The sequence below is a fragment of the Tinamus guttatus genome, unplaced genomic scaffold (genome assembly GCF_059628265.1).
Source record: "Tinamus guttatus ecotype Peru unplaced genomic scaffold, ASM5962826v1 Tinamus_guttatus_pri_ptg000052l, whole genome shotgun sequence".
Taxonomy (NCBI): Eukaryota; Metazoa; Chordata; class Aves; order Tinamiformes; family Tinamidae; genus Tinamus; species Tinamus guttatus.
This window is the reverse complement of record NW_028288586.1, coordinates 2,734,788-2,748,213: the sequence shown is the minus strand read 5'-3', so window position 1 is coordinate 2,748,213 and position 13,426 is coordinate 2,734,788. Positions and strand designations below refer to the sequence as shown.

The window sequence follows — 13,426 nt, the reverse complement described above, 5'->3', positions numbered from 1 at the left end:
ACTACCTGGGTCTACGACTGTACGGTGATCTGGATCGCGATCTCGCACGTAAGGGAGAACTTCTGTATGCTCGTTGTCTACAGTGGTTGGACTCAAAATAGTAACAAGATCTGCAGGAAGAAACACATTTACCTCTGTCATTCACTTTGAATCTACTGACACCATTTTCTCCCAAGCTAGCTCTTACCTGAACTTACAATTTCCTCTGAGCTACCAGTGAGATTTTCTAGTGACAGTTTGCGATCCTCTGCTCAACTAAGGGACCTCAAGCAATTTTTCTTTCCCCCTTCCGAAACATGCCTTACTGAGGCTACTGCAGAGCACAGGGTCAGCCGCTGTCAGCTTCATCTGATAGCGGCGGCAGCTAGATTGGCACGGGGCAGCTTGCAGACAGTGGGGCAGCTCTCTGCGTTTCTCACCCTCTGCTCTGCCTCTCTTCCCACTGGCTCCCCTCAGAAAGTGGAAGTTTGGCAAATTCAAAGGACAACGGCAAACTGGTGTTTGTGTAGCAGGCCTGTAACCAGATGATTTAATTGGCAATAGAGGGAGTTGCACTGTATTAAATTACTTGGTTTTTATTTCTTTGCTTTAAATTGCTTTATGTCTTTTAGATTTTACTTCTTAATAATTATGATGATGACATGAATTTGCTGTACTGTACCTTGAAGAGGATCTACTACAGGGCGACCTTGATCTCGATCGGGAATATGGAGAACGGGAACAAGACCTGCGTTGAGAAAAGGACCTTGATCTAGAGCGTATCCTTTGGGATCTTTGAGAAAATAAGGATTTGGGTGGAGACACTGAATCTCTGCATGGAGAGTTAAAAGAAGAGCAAGAAGGCGATACATCAAATAATGAATAGGCTTGTGTCCCATCCCAAGGGTAGCATAGTTTATCATTTTCATCTTCGCTATCATCAAAGAGACCATCCATTGCTAGTCCTGAATTTATAAACATAGGTAGTTTGGAGAATTGTTCGTTGCTATAATCATTGTCCCTTAGTTCACTGGTCTTATCTGCCTCTTCATCAAAAACAGCTTGGCTGGGGTGACCAAAATGCTTATTCAGTTCAGCCCGAATTTCCTGGTCTTGGAGCTGTTTTCTGTTACTACAGTGGGAACCCTGATTACTTGTCTGTAAAGTCTCTTTCTTGATATACTGGTCTTGTTCTAAAGAAGAACAAATCTGACACTGCCACCCAGGTGAAGAATCCTTAAATTCTAGTGGTTTGGAGTCCTGAAGTTCCTGGGATATTTTAATGTGTATTTCCGATTTTGAATTCACAGATTGACAGTAGTCATGGTCACCAAACAGCCGCAAACTGGGCCGTTTTGTCTTTCTCTCCTCATGTCCGCTGGACAGTACTGTAGTCTTGCTAAGCTGTGCGTACAGCTCAGATTGTTCTGGACCCTTCTTGGTCGGGTTATTTCCTGGAGAACTGGAAGACTCACTATAGCGGGGCTTTTTTGAAGGTGGTGCAACAGTCTTGCATGACGACTTCGGCTTAGGTGAAGTCCTGAAAGGATTATCTTGGTTAGCTTTATGAGGAGGGGTTGTCGGTGGAGTTAGGCCTAAGGGGTGAAAAGAAAAACAGGAGGAAAAGAATACTGTTATGTACAGAAACAATGTCTATTAAGAAAGTACATATTAGATAAAAATAGCACAAACCTATTCTGTGTCACTTTAACTTAACAGTACTATTATTAGGAATAAGAGTATTTAGGGTTTGAGATGCTGAAGTTCATATAACAATAACGGCACCAGTATTAATGCATTGCCATTAATCTTCAACATTATTTCTTCCCCTCCCCTTCCTTCATGACATTCACCTCCCTCTTCGTCTGTACTTTGTGATATAGAAAAAAAATCAAAGCATAAAGATCAAAAGCCTTTTTTGATAAAAATCAAAAGGATTTTTATATAAAAATCAAAAGTCAAAAGACTGTCACAAACCTAAAGAAATTAGCAGACAAAACTCTGGATAAAAGCGAGTCTGAGAAAAATAAATGAGGTTACCAAAGAAACCTCTGTAGTACACAGAAGTTAAATGCAAAGAAGTACAGCAACTGTACAACTTGACTGCAATGACTCTTTGTCTCCACAGTTCATTAACTTAGTAAACCATTGCTAATGTATGTATAATACAATACTGTAAGCATAACTAATACATTTTGCCTGAAATGGGTTTCTGCAACTGAAACCCAGGCAAATAATAGGACTACTGCAACTATAACGAACCATTACATTTAGAACTAAATATTAGTGAGGGGCAAGAAGTAGGGAGAATGAACTTTACTTGATGATAGAAATAAAACAGATAACTAAAGATGCCAGTAACTAACAGGATTTTTCACATAATTATATCAGATTACACTACTATGGTGAGATGAAATTGCACAAAGGACTACAGCCCACTCCAGTAAAATCTGGGAACCAAACAAGCATCTTCCAAGTTTTTCTTTTCAAGGAAAGAAAATAACTCCCAAAGTTATGTATATAATCTATAATGTAGTTATTATGACTTTATAAAGTAATAAGACAGAACAAGCTCAAGGTAACAGGAGGATGGGACCAGTGTTCAGGAAATAATGGCTTTTCAGGAAGACACTTAGCATGTTAAGATTTAAAAATTTGCTTCCAGCTTGCTGACCCTAATGTGTGCCTATGTGTACATGGGCTTAAAAACAAAGAAATACATAACTATTTCCCCAATTAGGAATGGAGATCAGGGAATTCTTTTAGATTATCCAGCCCATCTTTAAGCATTGCAGAGTCCAATGCTAGACCAGGTTTCATTTTCTAGCCCAGTTAAAAATCATCGCAACAAGTTTTCCATTATTTCCCTAGTGAGAACCGAAAGGGAGCTCAGACACACTTCCAGGAAGCCTGTATTTCAAATATGGCTACAGGGTTTTATTTTGTATATTCAACCATACAGTGGAACTCAACAGATCAATGCAAATGGAACATGTTTTATAGTGTTTTGCTGTAAAGAAGGAAAAGCGCCCATCAATGCATAGTGGTCCCTGCGGAACATAAATGGAGACTGGGAGTCCCTTTGCATTAGCTGCAATGAATTTGTTCCAGAAAAGAAGATAGGATGTACCAGGACATGAATACTTGATGTGAGAGAAAAGCTTGATTTTGTCTGCACATTTGGAAAAAAAATGATTACGAGCTACCCAAGACTACATAAAGACTTTATTTGATGCCACTAGAGTCAGGGAAACCAAGGCAGAAATGTTGAACCCTAAAATTCCAGCTAGTCACATGCAAATATAAAGAATTAAAGCGTTTTGTGCAAAGCTGTCATTGTTCAAACTATTTTCTTTGTGCCCTCAGTTTTCTCTTCCTTCCCCCAAATTCATTTGAGCCAGCAGGACAGATTTCACACCTTAGCCGCCTCCCAAATAGCAAACGATTTTGACTAGCAAACGGGCTGATGTTAAAATGAAAGGAGCAAGTCCCTGCAGTGCCTGGCAGCAAGCAGTTCCAGGTTAAAATTCAGGTTCTGATTCCAGAAAATTCTCAGTAAGTGAGGGTAACTTTCTAAATTAAAAATTTAGAACGGCATTTTTATTCATGAAATTATATAGCCCATGAGGAGCCCTGGGGTGAGTTACTGATTTCTGGTAGGTAATTTTAAAGCAAGAACAAACAGAATATTAACTGCAGCCTCTCCTTGTTGCATGCTTACAAAATGCAACCACTCCACAACAAGTGTCAGGAATACCCACAAACTTGAGAATTTTAGGGAAAGTCCACGTGTAACCCAAAGTTCAAATTAAAATCCTGTTTCTATGGCCGCTTCTTCAAAAGCGACGCTGGGAGGAAGGAAGGGAACTGCCTGCAGCGCGGTTCGATTCCCAGGAGCCCTGTGAGGAGCTCGGCCTCCCCCACAGCACAGACTGAGCCAGGGCACTGGCACTTCCACTGCCGGCCAAACTGTGCTGGGGACACCCTCAGAAAAGGCTTCCTCGTGGCAATTTGGCTTTTTTTCCTGGCTCTAAGCAGAAGCAGGAAGCACAGAAACTAGTACAAATAGCTAAAAGTTGGAAAACGTCCGTTTAACTCCTGAGCAAAGGCCAAAGTGGGGTAGGGTTTGAAGCAGATCTTGCCGGTGTCGCTGTGGTGGAGGCCGCATCCTGTGCCTGGCCTCCAAAATGCAGACTTTGGGAGCGTGCCGGCTAATTGCCCTAATCTCCACTTTGTGCCACGATGCTGAATCAACAGTGCGAAAATATTCGAACACCCCTGGATCATTTCAGAGGCGCCGATCTCTCGGCGAAAGCGCCACATTTTGCCGTCAGTGCAAGGTATACTCTGTGCTCTCTCTTGAACTTCGCAGGTTTTGACAGATTTATGTAAGGACAGATGGCCATTACGGGCTGCAGGCTGACAAGAGGCAGTTCGGAGCGGTGTTAACACACTTGCACAAACTCTCAGCAGTGCCGCGCTGTGCAGAATGTAATTCAGACTATAGCTTTTTTATTGCTGCCTATTTTCTTTTGTCAAAAGAGCCTGCTGTGCACAGCAACAAATGGCTGCCATTACCCGGAATGTAATGGGTGTCAGACAAATCACGTAACACAAACAATCAAGAGTATGTAGGTCATATTTCAACGGAGCACAACCTTAGCAATATTTATGATTACTGCATTGAAATGTGCTCTATAATAAACAAGTACCTCTACATCACTCACACTTATGTACTTCTCCACAGCAAATCTGTTAGAAGTGGCACATACTCTACAATCATCCCCCTTAAACAGTCTTTTTTCTTTTCAAAGTAAAAGGCGAGTATTTTTTCATGACGTGCTATAAAAGCATTTTCTTTGTAGGGACTTTTCTTTAATTGAATGGCTTCGGTAAATGGCACGTTTGCACTTTGCCTCACTCTGTCTATACACTGTGAACTCACTCGGCGATCTTGGGCTTTAAAATAGCATATATCAATTTGGGAGCACTGCTGCCAAATCAGCACTGTCCTTCCCGCCGCTGTGCGACAAAAGGGCTTGCACGTTTGCCAGCTCCGCCACCTTGATCTAGCGACTTCTTTTCAAGAAAGTCTCAGGAGGGGTGGAAGTCGTCTTGCCACATCCCAAAACCGCACCACAGAAACCTCAGTAACTCCCTCAGCTCAGTTACGTTGATAGCAGAAATTAGGGGAGCGCATTTACAGAAAATGTGACATCTTGGTTTTTTAGGACTAATTTGCAATGTTGTTTTATACAGACGCCAATCTTTCTAAAAAACATACTGTTACTGTGAGCATTTAAATATTTTATGTTGTTTGTTGTGCTTTGGAGAGGCTCAGAATTAGCAGCATTTGGGGAACGCAGCTGCGGAACCTTTCTGCAAGTGCACTGGGCTTTGGGGAAGCACTGGAAATAAACTCTTTCATACCTTTTAAGTTTGAAAGTGCATTGTCAGAGAAACATTATTTAAGGTCTCTTAAAACAATGCAAGATAATAACCCAATTCAGTTAAAAAAAAAATAAACAGAAATGCTTTTGTGTGGCACAGGACTGCAGAAGGCAGAAAAATATAATAAAATTAAATAGCTATCATATAATAATAATAAAAAATGCTTGTTGAGTAGTCAGCTTAATCTTGTTGTCAGTGCTGCAGAGAATAAATACAGACCCCTGAAAATATCAAATAATTTACTAGATTTTATTCCCTCTGGACATCTCTCTGTACTTCACATCTTATTTTATCAGAAATGATTCTGAGGTCAAGCAAGTTCTTACATGATAGAATTTAAGTATTTGCTCTGACAACTAAGAGGTAACCCAGATCTAGAGGTGGGCAAATAGTAGGATTTAAGATTCCTCAAGGATGCTCATGAATTCCAAATCACTATTCAAGCTGATTTCATTCATATAACTTTTTGTCACCTTTTTGGAGAGATCAGAGTTTGCACACAGGAAGACTAGAGAGCGGTATTTGTTCAAGTAAATTACAGGAATTTGTGTGCAAATGAAAGACTTTTCACTGGGCCACCAAGAGGAGGATGGAATTACTCTTCTAGTTATTGATCTGTTACTTGTATGAAAGTAGAGGCTCAGACATGTAACCTCGCTTAATACATGCCTACATGATAGCTCGGAGTATTTATGACTGAAGGCTTTAAAGGAAACAGAGGAAACTGAATTTCAAACATTTAGGAGCCATGTTTTCCAACTTTTGCCACTTAGAAGCTCAGGAAAAAGTCTAACATAATCATTTTGGGGCTTTCTGTCCTCAAAAGAGAGAGACATGGTCATCTCCTTCCTCAGATAACAGAACAGATGGCCTCCAGCAGCAGAGAAATGTCCCATGCCCTGGAAGACTTCGCAGTGTTCCTGCCCTGGCACAGGGTTTGCAATATAGACAGAAAGGAAAGAAAGGGACAAGGACCTCTCTCTCAGGAACCATCACCTCTCAGGCTGAGCAAGATTCTTATTACACAAAAATTTCATGCACTATACTAGCATCAACTAGGGCTCCACACCATGATGTTCTGGCCCACATTTCTCAGAAAAGCACTACAAACAAGCTTCAGGAGATGTGATTTTGGATAGCCATAGACTTAGTCTTCTATCATAGCCCACAAAGTGTGTTTGAGAAATTCTTTCATGCTTATATGTGGTTTCCCTTAAGAACAATTTTAAAGATTTTGTCCTTTGTAATTTAGCAAATAAATATTTTTTAGTTTCAGAGAGGCAAAGTTACATTCATGAGTAATAACAAATCCATTCTAAAGCAATATACAGATACGTGTGACAAAGATTGATGGTTTGTGTGGAAAATGCTTACTTATTTATTTTTTCTACTCTACAGTTAACTCATCATGAGGGAACCAACATTGTTTCGAGCAGAAAGATCGAGGGAGCTGCAATTTATATTAAAATACTTTTTGCTTTGATAGTACGGGCAGCACTGCTAATGGTCTTTTCAAGTTGGCAGTGAGATCAAGGCAACTCCTATTTAAATTACAATAAATAGTGCTTGTACAGTGCAAGCTGCCCTATATAAGGACAATGAGCAATGTGGTTATCTGGATATAATTTGGAGTTGCCAGGGTCTCACTAAAGAGCTCCAAGGTATTACTAATCACTACTGGCACTGTTTTTTTCCTATGTTTTTTTTCTTTTTTAAAAATTATTATTATTATTATTATTATTGGAGTCTCAGTTCTGCCATGATTTACCCTGTTAGTTACACTGTAAACTCTTCTAGAGTTGTTACGTAATTGGTTGTGTTATGTACTTGCTTGTTTCCACCAGAAGTAGACTTATGACGTAAGATGCTACAGCAATAGAAATTAATGAGCTTGAAGACATGCACAACTGCCTACTTAAAAAAAAAAGGAACAGGTTATATATATATATATATATATGTATATGTATATACCCACACACACACACACAAAAACAAAAATTGTGTGTATGTAAAGGTAGAAATTAATCCAGCTCCTAAGAGAGGACATGCTGTCTCCCGAGACCTCCGCTGTCACTGGCACTGTGCACGAGCAGAGCAAGCCCTGCCCAGGGTGGGAGAGCCTCGGCCACCGGCGCTGCCAGAGACCGGCACCAGTTCCTGGCTGCAGACCTGCCAGCAACTCATTTGCTTTGGTGAGCATCAGTCAACTAAATACACTGGATTTGCTCCCAGAAAGAAAAATATTGTATTTTCATAGCACAGTGTTCCTCTTCACATATTCATCCAGTTGTAGTATTTCTTAGCTTCTGACACATATTTAATTTGCTGGTTCTCCTGGTTATATTGCCTAAATGAACTACAAAGTTGTTTTGGTTCTTCCTCTGTGTGCAGCTGATATGATACAGTGGAAAATCACTCCAGCTGCCCTTCCTGCGTGATACTACAACTCTACGGAAGGATCCTATTGACCTCTAGTTTCTGCCAAGGCACCTGATGGGAAGAGCAGGCTGTTACCTCTTTGGGAGAAAAACCTAATTCCTTCAGTGCTTTCAACAGTGTTCTTGCACTATTCTGCTGCAGCACTAAGAAACAAAGGCACGCAAATAATAAGAAAGACACAGGCACACCTGGCCAGATGTGCTTCCCATAGTGATAGAAGAGGCTTCCTTGTACTTCGGACTTGTTGACGCTGAATGGGATTAACCTGCTGCATAGAGCAAACTTTGCCATGTTTGTACTGGTTTTGCAAAAGCAAAGTGCACTGGAAAGACGCTTCCTTCTGTTACGGGGGGCAGATTAAAACTTCAGATTTTCGGGACAGGTATGAGGAAAGCAGGTGTGTTTTCATGCTGAGCTAATAAAGAGGCTTCCAAGAAAGTGGAGTAATGGTTATTAGTAGGTGAAAACAGCAGCCCAAAGTGCATAAACAAACGTACAGGTTGGACCTGTGTATAGCTGTGTATATTGTGTATAGCTGTCATGGTGATCGACATATTCAAGCTACTTTACAGTACCTGAAGATCTAGCTTGTTGTGATCCCCAAAATGCTACAGAATACATAATTTATAATCCACACATCCCCTAGGTATCCTGCTAATAGAAACACACTTGTAGTACACCTCTTATTTTTCAATATTTTTCAATGGAACTGAGAAAGAAAAGTCTTATCAACAGCTCAGGTTGAACTGGATACGCAGCCTTACATTCAGTCCTGGAAACATCAGGAAAATGCTAGCAAAACAGTTCAGAAAAAAGCAATAGCAGATCTGAGATCTGAAGGAAATAACTTTTATGGAACAAGCAGATGAATTAAATGAGTATAATGTGGTGACGCATCACCTAAAGCAGCTCACAATAAAAATCTTTCAAAGGTACAAGCATCAGAAAGCTGAAAGGAAGAAGATAGATCGGAGGTTGTGTAGAGTGTGCTAATGGAAGAAATAAAGAGAAATTGAGAATATAAAATGAATATCAATTAAAAAATACCTTTAAGCTACAGAATAGTGTTTCAAAGGCAGAGAAGAAAGCTGTTAGTTGTGACATTTTAATCTAGAATTGACAAAACACCAAAATGTGCAGTCACGTACGGCCCTACACTGGCCTGGAGACAGACGGGATGACATAACTTTTTCATCTGTAACATCTATTACACAGTGCTGTGGGGGTTTGTATTTGAAAGATAGTGCTCAGCAGTACACAAATCTATGGGGGAATGGAGAAGTGTAACGGATAAATGGCTTCATTCATATTTTTTTTTCAGAAATTATACTCTCTCGTGTAGGTTTGGGGTTATATTTTCAACCAGGTAACTCTCTCAGGTAACTGGATAAAAAGTCAGTGCTAAACTGTACTGAAATTAATCTGCTGGAGACCTCTGTAACATCTCAGTATACATGTTGTGTTAGAAGAAGCAAGCACACAAGCAAGCCATGCAGAAGGGAAGAGCCAGCACTCCACGTGTCTCACCTGCAGTTCCAGAGAGTTCCACACTTAAGGTTTGTTCAATAGTCTTGTTCTCAAATGGGGAACCCTTGGGATCACTGGAAGACAGGGCACATTTATAAAAACAAGCTGAAATGGAGTTGCTGTAGCCAAAATGTATTAAAGCCCCCTCCCTTTGATAAATGTTTGCACTTTTTAGTACTTACTTTGGTGACTCGGGTGTCAATGGAAGTGATAAACTTGTTGGTTTGGCTAAAGGGGAAAAAAAATGCAGGCAATTAGCAATATTTAAGCACTCTGTAATGTATACTAAAAAGATTCCTTTTTATTTCAGTGCTAGAATCCTATGTTTGTTAGTTAGGTTTGAGGTTCAGTACTTCAATAGGCATCTCAGCTTATGTTAAACAAATAAATATGGAGAATCATCCCAAATCCTCAATACTGGCACCAAACGACACCTGAATTTCAACAACAATTTACATCTATTACTGTATTTCTGAAATATGGTACACAGTCCAAATGCCAAGAACCTTTCAAAAGCAGAGCAGTACATGTAAAAAAATCAATGAAGAAATTTACAGGATATACTGTAAAAAATGTTATTTCTCTTAGATTTAATTTAGACTACAGTTCACGTTTTATTTGGAAACAGGAGCAGCAGAATAACTACAAAGTAACAGAACGTTATGAATATTCAGTTAATTTTACTTCTACAATATTCACTTTTATATACAGCACTGAGAATAGGTTGTTCTGTGAGGCCAGGGTCCAGTCAACTATAGTTCAAATTTCTGCAAATTATCCTGCAAACTATCCTGCAAACCATGACAAGCCATGGACATAGTCACAGATGGTTAAAAATGAGGTTGAAGCTCTCAGCCCTACAATCCTTCACACACACAAAACCCAAAGCTTTAGCTTTAAAAAAACAACTCTCTGTACCTTTTATTATTGCAAATGTGTATTTTCCCAAAGCAAAAAGAGAACTGGGATATGTTAAATCAAATAAGATTCCTTAAATCGCTAATAAAATGTTTCAAAGTTAAAAAGCTATTTTATTACTTGCAAAGTTTAGTTTTCAAAAGTTAGATTGATGTTTAAATGCAGAGAGCACTGTACCAAGAACAACAGCAGGGGATCTCTTCTGCAAATTAATTACTTAAGACAAAATGTTCCCCTTGAACATTCCTGCACTGCAGATCTTTTGTCCAGAGTGTCACTACTGCATATTTCGTATTCATTCCAGGCATGGAACTCCCATCGACATTAAAGGATTTTATATGCAAATTGATTACTTTCATAAGCTCTAGAGCATTCCTGAAGTTATATTCCATTTTAAAAAAATTAACTCAATTCTCAAGGGCTGCATATCGTTTCTCCTCCTCCCCATATGAAACTTAGAAGTGAAAGTTCAGGTGTTTGCCTCAGGTTCACCTTCCTCAAGAGTCACTGTCAGAGAGGAAATTCATCTAAATGGGCAATTTGTCCAATTCAGCATTGTATTAAGCAAGCTGTTTCACTAAGACCGAATGCAAGTTGACATATCTTTGTGTGTGTACTATATATACATCTGAGGATTTTAATGTTTGCCACTGTTGCTGGTGCCTACGTAGAGATAAAACTGGCTTAAAACCAACAAACCAAAACCTGCCGCCCACCCCCTCCAAACTCACAGTAAGGCCCTGGAACAAAGTTTCGTGGGAAGGCTTCCAGTGTGCTTTGGAGAATAAAATCTACATACTCTTACCCAATTTCATCTTTTTGAGCAAGCTGAATGTGTAAGAGCTGTTTAAGCCTCTGAAAAATCTCATTCTAGTTTTCATTACAGAGGCAGATCAGAATATATATATATAAAATCTGAAGCACTGAGGCACAGTTTAAATTTGACAGAGATGGGCATGGAACCCAGGTGTTATCTGACACTCATCTGCATTGATTTTAGGCAGATATCAGTGAGCTCTCCCACTGAGAAATTCATATACCAAAACACCCATTAGGCGTTTTCCTACTGCTAAGCAAGGTCTTGACCAAACAATTTCTGCAAAGGATTCATCCTCACATACACACATATCGATAGTGTAAATATTTAGCCAAGGCAATATCATTTTCCCTGGTACATGTTTATTAGTGTTTCAAGGTCTACTTTGGGGGGGTGTGTGTGTATATGTGTGTGAGAGAGTGTGTGTTTTAATATTAAAAGGGTTCACATGGAGTTGCTTGTCCCTGTAAATTGAAAACATCCAGGTTCAAAAGAACTAAGTTTCCTCATGGGCAAATTTCAATGCAAAACCACAGATGATCTTTGGCGTGAATGGGTTTGTGGACATTCCCGTGGGTTTGCAATATGTTTGCAACAGCAACCCTAAAGCAAAATATCATTTGACTTATTCTTTGTGAGCTTTCCCGTAACTTTGAAAGAAAATATTAGACCCTGATTATGTTCATAGAACAGAAGGAGGTAGTTTTTTTTCTAGTTCTGGTGAAATGTATGAACAAATGACTACAGGTCTGTGAACCAGTTATATCTGCAAGGTTGATTCTGCAAGAATTGACTGCTCAGCCTATTCTCCATGCATGCTATCAATACTGAAGTTGTACGTAGGGGTATGAGACAAATTTGATGAAAAATAACATTTCAGAAGCCTGCAAATTGAACTGTAGGAACTCAAAAAGAGATCTGTAACAAAGAAATTTAGAAAACAAACAAACAAACAAACTGTAATTTCGCCTGCAAGACTACTGAAATCACAGTCACCTATTAAACACTGGAAAGTTAGCTACATGCCCCTTTGGGATTTTCCTAACCTCTCCTCCAGCCCTGCTGCTACAGCCCAGCTTGCTCTTCTTCCTTGCACTGAATCTACACAAACACTTCAGCTGGGGGAAAATGCAGCTGGTCTGAATAGGAAGACTTTTTAAATCAGTGTCTCTTTATTTCTTCCTCTTTTATTTATTTTAATTTGTTTAATCAGTACACCATATTATATATGATACACCTTACTGCACCCAATAGTGCTAATGAAGGGGTAACAACCCCCTGAGCCTAGGCTAGTCTATGCCTAGTTTGAGGACGGTTGTGGCAGGGCCCTGGGTTTGATCTGCATGGTGCACGCCGGGCTCTGCTCGGGAGCAGCCTGCTGAAACCATCCAGAAGGAGCGGCAGTTGGCATCCAAGCAGCTCTAGGGGCAGTTGGATTTCTTTCTTACAAGACACATTGTTCAGAGAATTTGAAACCGTGATGGGGAAAACTATACTTAGAGGTCATAACGTGCAGCTGTGAGAAGGGAATTCAATGGTGGAACGGGAAAATTCAGTTTTATTAAGTTTGCCTGACCTTACTAATCAGCAGTGATTCAAGTAGGGCTGAAAAGGCCAGGGTGGGGGAGGGGAGAAGGGGATGAGAAATAAAAAAGCACACAGTTTAGAATTGCTCCCTGAAAAATATCAGAGCAGCATGTTCTGGGCCGCATTCGGATCTCTGTTGCAGCAGGATAACTTCCATGGAGTTTAGCAGAGTCATGCAGGATCTGCACTGATGTGACTGAGGTATGTGGCTCTCTACAATCCAAGCTAGTCTATACGCAGATATATTTTAGAGTAACAGCAACTTTAAGTAAGCTCCCTTTGGGCTCGTAAGCTTTTACAGCTTTTCTTTATCTTGGGAGAGCAGGCAGGGGAGAGGGGAGGAAAGCAGGAGAGGGTCTTTAAGTTTGTGCATCTCTGCCATACAAGCTACTTGTAACACAGCCCCCACTCTTTATGCATTGGATGTACTAAAAGTCAACACAGGTGTTTAGTTTTGGCCATAAAGAATCTAAAAAGAGAAAGAAAGAGAGAAAAAGAGAGAGAGAGAGATCAGAATGGTAGCTAAACTTTTGACTATTTACCAAATAAAATTACAAACTGGCGTTCCAGCTTTAACAGGAGTGACACGTTTACTGCTTATTCAGTAGCAGTGAGAGCGCTATTTATTGTCCCTTAAGGACTATGTGGCAGGTTAACAATGCTTCAGTTTTACGCTGGTGAAAAGAAAGAAGCTCGCTAATGAACCGG

General features: G+C 40.0%; 1 protein-coding gene across 2 annotated transcripts in view; it reads right to left on the bottom strand.

The window, feature by feature from the left end:
- The window catches only part of PPARGC1A (PPARG coactivator 1 alpha), a 355,188-nt gene that overhangs the window by 12,995 nt on the left and 328,767 nt on the right, over positions 1 to 13,426 (bottom strand). For both annotated transcript variants that reach the window (XM_088539945.1, XM_088539946.1), the window contains 4 exons: positions 9,579 to 9,624; positions 9,397 to 9,470; positions 662 to 1,574; positions 6 to 110 (listed from right to left, as the gene is read on the bottom strand). In XM_088539945.1, coding sequence (XP_088396071.1) covers positions 6 to 110; positions 662 to 1,574; positions 9,397 to 9,470; positions 9,579 to 9,624 — 1,138 coding nt within the window. The remainder of the gene's footprint in view (positions 1 to 5; positions 111 to 661; positions 1,575 to 9,396; positions 9,471 to 9,578; positions 9,625 to 13,426) is intronic.